The sequence below is a fragment of the Urocampus carinirostris genome, chromosome 5 (genome assembly GCF_059441175.1).
Source record: "Urocampus carinirostris isolate Australia breed hairy pipefish chromosome 5, RoL_Ucar_1.0, whole genome shotgun sequence".
Lineage (NCBI taxonomy): Eukaryota > Metazoa > Chordata > Actinopteri > Syngnathiformes > Syngnathidae > Urocampus > Urocampus carinirostris.
This window is the reverse complement of record NC_142353.1, coordinates 20,554,031-20,561,542: the sequence shown is the minus strand read 5'-3', so window position 1 is coordinate 20,561,542 and position 7,512 is coordinate 20,554,031. Positions and strand designations below refer to the sequence as shown.

Sequence of the window (7,512 nt, the reverse complement as noted above, 5' to 3'; positions counted from 1 at the left end):
CATACTGGATGCATATGTTCCTGTACACCTTCCCTACTAGTTACTGCTACTTGAGTGTGCCTATATACACTGATTCAGATAGCATCTTACATCTTTCTACGTTGGGCTTGACTGTTTCAGGGGCTTCTTTGCACAGTCTGCATCTTAGGTGTGATCTATTCTGGTACACCCTGCCTCTAATGGCTCTTGTGCTTATGGCCTGTTCTTGTGGTGCCATGATGAGAGCTTCTGTGCTGTTTGTCAGTCTTGCATTTTCCAGCAAATGGTAGGATGTATTTAATTTTTATAAATTAATGTATGTATATATATATATATATATATATATATATATAATCTCATCTCATCAGCTGCACCGTTTATCCTCAGTAAGGTCGCGGGGGTGCTGGAGCCCATCCCAGCAATCATCGGGCAGTGGGCAGGGGACACCCTGAACTGGTTGCCAGCCAATCGCAGGGCACACGGGGACAGACAACTCACTCGCTCATTCACACCTAGGGACAATTTTGACCGGCCAATTCACCTGAAATGCATGTTTTTGGAATGTGGGAGGAAACCGGAGTGCCCGGAGGAATATATATAAATTGTGTGCGTGCGTGAGCAGGACTGGAGTGGGCCCCTTTTGCAGCCTGGGACTTTTATACCCAAGAATGAATGAATGGAACAGCAGCAAGCTCTTATAATGCATTTTTTTTTTAAAAGAAATTCTGGTGGGCAGCACGGCAGCGCAGTGGTTAGCGCTTGTGCGGCAAAGTTCACGTCATGGGAACCTCCTGCGTGGGTTCAGATCCAGCTCAAGACTTCCTGTGCGGAGTTTGTATGTTCTCCCCGTGCTTACGTGGGTTTCCTCCAGGCACTCCGGTTTCCTCCCGCATTCCAAAAACATGCATTTCCAAATTGTCCCTAGATGTGAATGAGCGAATGAGTTGTCCGTCCCTGTGTGCCCGGCGATTGGCTGTCAACCAGTTGAGGGTGTCCCCTGCCCACTGCCCGGAGATAGCTGGGATGGGCTCCTAATTATGCCTCCGAAGAAGGTCGGTGCAAACAGGACAGGTGAAAAAAGACAAGTTGTTCGTAAAACTATTGCCTTTGAGAAAGACATAATAGCTAAATATGAAAGAGGTGTGCGAATTTCCGATCTTGCTAGTGAATACAGCATGGCTAAATCTACTATCAGTACGGAAGTAAAGAGTTAGGAGGCTGTGAAATCGAGTGATGCGGCTAAGGAAGTTAGCGCTATAAGCAAGCAACTGCCGCAAGTTTTGGAAGAGGTTGAAAAACTTTTGATGATTTTTCTCTCCCCACCGTCCACCACAAAGGTAAGAAATCCTATTCATAATCCTTTTTTTTATTTTTACACGTTCATGTTAGCGTAATCTTTCGTACGGAAGTTTACGCTAACGCGAACGTACGATTAGCCTGGGTTAGCTTCATGTTTACGTTCATGGTAAACATTCAGGGTGTTGGAACGGATTAAAATGATTTTACATTACTTTTAATGGGAAAAACGATTTCGGTGATTGAAAAAAATCGGCTTTTGAACAGGGTTCTGGAACAGATTATGGTCCAGAACCGAGGTTCCACTGTGTGTATATATATATATATATATATATATATATATATATATATATATATATATATATATAATTTATATAATTTATATGTAGGTGTGCTCGGATGGGCTCCGGGACCACTGCGACCCTACTGAAGATAAGCGTTGCAGATAGATAGATAGATAGATAGATAGATAGATAGATAGATAGATGGATACAACGTGTACAGTTTCTGTTATATTTCAACGATCATTTCTGATGACAGAATGCATTGGGACATCATGATGAAGCATTGCCAAGGAATGAATACAGATGCTCCCAATCAGCAACAGGAAGACATCCTGACCCCGCCCATTAAACCAACTATAAAACCCAAAACCCTTGTTCTCACCTTATTAGCACGTGAACTGAAATTGCGTCACACCTGTGAGTGGTGGGGGTCATTTTATTTAACCCACCATTCTACGGTCAAATATACCATATCTTAAGTCGGCGTACGACGAATTCCAGGTAGGAGCATAAACTTTCAAGCATTGCATGTTTGGTGGTTATTGAAATTCATTTTGAGTGTAGCTGTTGGACTTGTTTTGCATGCTTGCCGCAGCCTCAAACGTTTTAGTCTCGCTATTGTCAAAATGGACCTTGTTAGTGGTGCCTGATTTGAGTTTTTATTTTTTTAACTTTCTTAAGGCCCCTTTTGTATTTAGTTAATTGCCTTTTTACAGAATCACTAGTGATCGTTGGTAAGTTTGAAATAAGTAACGTGTTTTTCGAAATGTAATGTAGACTCAAGCGAGTATGTTTTATCACAAGTATTCTCATGCACCTGTTGATCTGTCCAATTTTGTGAATCCGTTACCATAACCGGTATTTTCCTGCTTCCGCCATTGTTTAGTAATCAGGAACTTATTGATTTGTTAAAGACTTCTGTTTTGCAATCATGGTTCCACCGGTTCCAAAAACTATGCATTGTTTCTTTTCAAGTCACCGCTCTTGTTGTATGGAACCAGTCCGGCTCGTTTGTTTTCCTGGTTAAGACCTAGTTCACTCTCGGCCGAAATGTTTTCTATTTTAATCTCCTCAAACATGTAAAATCACTGGATTGAAACTGAGACTATGCGATGCTGCAGTTCATGCACAATACAGTCATTAATTTCTCTACAATTATCTAATGAAACCCCCCCCCCCCCACTCATTACCCAAAGTCTGCTGGTTCGGGAAGAAAAGTTTACAAACCTGTTTATCAATTTGGTCCACATATGCTGATTAAACGCAATCGTTTGGCATAGAAAAGCACATGTATCTCGTCGTGTGTAATTAAAGTGATGCCAACATGCAAAGGAAAACTATTAAGCTACCTGGTGGACGGCTGGTCGAACTAGGAATTCCACTAAACTAAATTGTGTTCGTGCATCTTGGGCCTAATTAATGGGATGAGTTTATTTTTTTAAACATCTTTTGATTTTCTTGATTTTCTCCAATACTGTTTGTAGATTGCATATCTAGGATTTGTTAACTATCCTTAACTGAACTTCTGGTGTACCCATTTATGTGGCTTTCCTGTTCTATTAAACTGTTGTACACAACTAGAATTAAAATGAGAAACACTACAGTATTCCCTTGTTCTTTGCAGTGGTTGCGTTCCAAAAAGGATCCATCAAAATCCACAAAGTAATCTTTATTTATGAAATACGTTTTTACATTTAACCCAAAGAACAAACCCTGTTTTGAGGCTTGCTCATTTAACCAAACTCTTAACAGACTAACTGGATAGTAAAAATAATCGTGCTGCTATCTGCATTATTTAGGACAATCACTTTTTTTCTTGGTGGTAATTTGTTGCCATCATGTGGAGGTTTTGTAAAACAAAATGTGTAAAAGTGTTTACCTTCCTTGAGCATGTTGATAAGTTTAAGTTGGTTGGCGATGGAACGCATCTTCCGCTGCTTCGTGGAGCTTTCGTCGGTCCAGAGACTTTTGTTGACATGATGGCTTATAAAGAAATTCGAATATTTTGTGTGTAATGAATGTTCGGCACATGCGCGTACATTTTTAAGTGGCAACATTTACTCACAGGTAGTAAGGTGGCAGATTGTTTGTGCAACAAAAATCCTGGACGCAAACACAGTGAAAATTTGTAAAGAAGAGAGATGGCGAAGGCTTACTGAACATAAAATTTGGCATTGGGTTGAAAAATATCCTGAGTGCCATCTATTTTGTATGGGGAGGCCTTTAGAAATACCCTACATTTTTTTAATCAACATCTTGCATTCATAAAGAAATAAATACTCATTTTTTGTCCTGAATTGTCCAAAACACAACATCCTGACCTCCAGGCTTCCCCCCCTAGGCAGAACTTGTATTCCACAATGGAACTGTATGATATACAGTCTTCTGCGTCACAGATGTACGATGGCTTCATCCAGAACGCAGGTCTGTTCCTTCCCCACATTATCTGTTGGTCTTCAGAACATGGCCGACTTATCATTCCTCATGTTGCAGACTCTCGTACGGAGGATTGGTTGCTAATGGCGTCGCCAGTCACGCAGAGCGTCATCATCATGTTGTACATATACTTCGTCATGTCCCTGGGTCCCCGCATTATGGAAAACAGAAAACCCCTTGACCTCAAAGGGGTTCTGGTGGTGTACAACTTCTGTGTGGTGGTGCTGTCACTTTACATGTGTTATGAGGTGTGTCTTGTTAACTGTCAATGTTCAGGATTTTGAGTGAGACGTGTTATGGTATAACAGATGTGTTTTTGAGAGTACACTCTTAATGAACATCATTTAAACTGTTTCTAGTTCATTATGTCTGGATGGGGAACTGGATATTCCTTTCACTGTGACCTTGTCGACTACTCGGACTCTCCTCAAGCTATGAGGGTAAATATTTGACGTATGAATGCACTGTTTTGTAAATGCAAACGGCATCAAATGAAGTGGCTCACTAGTTTAATTTTTTATAATTTTCAAAGTGTGAATGTGTGTCTACATGTATACACAACCTATTGGCGTAGGTTAGTGTTAAATGCTATGACATTAGGCTTTGTAGTAATTGAAAATATAAACTTGCTTCTCAAACTGAGCCCCATTGTAGCTGGAATTCCCTTCAATGGAAGAAGGAAATTCTTTTGAAATACCTGCATGCCCCGTGGGAAAATGTCAAGCATGTTGAAACTTTTCAAAAATTCCTTGAACCACAAAACGTATATTAGTTGTGTAGCTGCCCTTTTAAAACGCGATGGACTAGGTGTCAAAACCCACCTTATGTTTAAAAAAAATTTTCTGACTCAAGCGAATGGAAACGCTGTCCCCTAGTGGTGACCATTTCCGTGTGTGGTATTGGGAGAACCAACTATTTGAGGAAACGATAATGATTTAGGAAGTGTCAGAATGTAACAACGTAAATGCTTAATCTGTGATGTAATTTGTTGTTCACCTGACTGCAGTTCATTTGATAACACAAACATGATGCATGATTTTTGTTAATGTTTGGCAGCTTGGAACTGCTTTGCTAGTAGCAGCCAATTGAAATTTTGGTCAGAAGTTCTTGCCTTTAGCTTTTTGGATTTGAGTATGTGCCAGTACTCTGGAGCAATTAACCTGTGTGATCAATTACTTATGTACCTTTCAAAGTATTTTCCTCATTAAATCTAGACGTTGGTAAAAACATATTTAATTCACTACTATCTTTGAATCCTTTGCTGTAATAGAAAAGTAAAGTTAGCATGTCAATTGTACTTGAGTTTTGTCCCTTTACAAAAGGTGATATGTATGTGTGGTCTGGTAACGTCACTGTAGCATGTTAATATTTTTGTCCAATAGATGGCGGCAACGTGCTGGCTCTACTACTTCTCAAAATTCATTGAGATGTTGGACACAGTAAGTACTAGAAGCTATGCAATCATTGGTTTAACTGCGCTCAGGGCAATTTTGATTTCTGGAAAGCATTTCAAATTGGTCTTTCCCCAATGTTTTACTTCATAGATTTTCTTTGTGCTGAGGAAAAAGAACAACCAGGTGACCTTTCTTCATGTGTACCATCATTCAATCATGCCGTTCACCTGGTGGTTTGGCGTTCGCTTTGCTGCAGGTACCACAAGCTTCCTCATAAGATTTAGGTTTTTAGGATGTTCTTAACGATGTAATGCTATAAATTGTTCAAGGTGGCATGGGGACTTTTCACGCCCTGCTCAACTGTGTTGTTCATGTCATCATGTACACATACTATGGCCTGACTGCCTTGGGTCCCAAATACCAGAAGTACCTTTGGTGGAAGAAATATCTGACCACAATTCAGCTGGTAAGTCAGTTTCAGTCTTAAAGGATACCCAAATTCTAAAACGTACAAAATGTGAGAAATAGTACTTTAAAAAAAATAAAAAATTTTTTTACATGATATTGTAAATGTCACCGGAATATACTAATTTTCTGAGAATGCATTTTGAAGACTCATCTTTGACACTAGCACCCTGGCAACCCAGTCGTTATGTTTAAGTGTTTAAAGCGAAGTTTTGGTAGTGTTGTGGCAAATGCCTAGGTGATGTGTTGCAGCAATGGTACAACTAATGTCAAGCGGCCAAAATGAAACTAAATGGCAAAAATAACAGCTTACGGGCTAAGCCAACCAGGACACGGCAGGCTTGTCGGCGGGAAAAATACGAGGCTGGTAAACAAAAACATTCAGTAAGCAGCAAAGATAACTGAGCCAACAAAAAACATTCATGGGAACAAACACTAACCCTGGCATAAATGTACCAAATTAGCATGGCAGGCTAGCCGACTGATAACAGAGCTAACCTGGAAGCCTTCGGGAGCCCACACACTAGCAGTGAAGCTACAAAAGTAGCTCTTAGGTTTGGAAAAAAAACAGGCATTAAATTGGCTCACCTTGTTGCAGTTTTGAAATCTGAAGTGCACTCATGTTTTTTTTTTTTTTTCTTGCGTAGATCCAGTTTGTGATGGTGACCACACACATCTCTCAGTACTTCTTCATGCGAGACTGCCCTTACCAGTTCCCCATCTTCATCTACATCATTGGTCTGTACGGCCTCATATTCCTTTTCCTCTTCCTCAACTTCTGGTACCACGCATACACCAAAGGCAAGCGGCTCCCCAAAGTGCTGCAGGCTCAAACTTGGGCCCACCACACAAACGGTGTCATGAATGGCAATGCCAACCACTACAAAGATGACTAATTCCTCAGTGACGTTGATTTTTCTACTCAGCCAAAAGTTATTATCTTTAAGTTATGAACAACATTGCATAATTTATATACAACCCCAAATTGATTTTTTTTTTAATTGATTGTAAAGTTATGCCACTGGAAAATCCTAGAATACCAGTAGGGGCTTTGTATAGGACCGAGACTCTAAAACTGGTGTAATGGCCAAGAATGCAATAACTCCTAACTTTATGCCAAAGGTGACTTTCACATTCATCAGCTGCGCTAATGCTCACCTGCATAAAAGACACAGAACTGGGTGATTTTTGTTTTTTATTTTGTAAATCGTTCTCTCATTTCACACACACGTGCACCTGGAGTCACAGATTAGTTGGTGCCGGTATCCGTGAAATGTTCTCAATTGTGATGGGAAAAGGTGCTCTTCTGGTGCACCAGAATTGTTTTAAGAAAATATATATTTTAAACCGTGTCTTTTGATAGCTAACGGGAGTGTCTGTATTATGATCTTAAGCATCAAAGTGAATGGAATAGCGCTCTTGTGGTTGATGGATACTAGTGCTGTTGTGAATTACAGGAGTTTACGGTTCGAATGATGCAGTTCCTGTTCACGTCCGATATTCTGTTATGTTTGTTGAATGTTTAGGACCAATGTTCCTTAAAAAGCTGTTTATATTGTATTTTATGTATTTATGTATAATAAATGTTGATGTCAATAAGCGGTGTTTGTTTTTCCTTTTGAATGGTGTTTAAATAGTAACAGGTGCTTTCAATTTTC

The 7,512-nt window shown here is 39.9% G+C and overlaps 1 protein-coding gene across 1 annotated transcript; it reads left to right on the top strand.

The window, feature by feature from the left end:
- The first annotated feature begins 1,922 nt into the window (after positions 1-1,922).
- On the top strand, positions 1,923-7,453 carry elovl7a (ELOVL fatty acid elongase 7a). Its single transcript, XM_088336118.1, has 8 exons — positions 1,923-2,060; positions 3,901-3,983; positions 4,053-4,243; positions 4,355-4,435; positions 5,378-5,434; positions 5,540-5,645; positions 5,719-5,855; positions 6,502-7,453. Exons 2-8 carry the CDS (start codon positions 3,920-3,922, stop codon positions 6,748-6,750), a joined length of 885 nt encoding a protein of 294 aa, XP_088192244.1. The 5' UTR covers positions 1,923-2,060; positions 3,901-3,919; the 3' UTR covers positions 6,751-7,453.
- The last annotated feature ends 59 nt before the right edge of the window (positions 7,454-7,512 follow it).

What these genes read in the sequence shown, in the direction of transcription:
- elovl7a (XM_088336118.1), top strand. Translation starts at nt 3,920, where the DNA reads ATGGAACTGTATGATATACAGTCTTCTGCGTCACAGATGTACGATGGC. An exon ending in TGGCTTCATCCAGAACGCAG is followed by an intron (nt 3,984 to 4,052) that starts GTCTGTTCCTTC and finishes CTCATGTTGCAG; the next exon opens with ACTCTCGTACGGAGGATTGG. An exon ending in CACTTTACATGTGTTATGAG is followed by an intron (nt 4,244 to 4,354) that starts GTGTGTCTTGTT and finishes AACTGTTTCTAG; the next exon opens with TTCATTATGTCTGGATGGGG.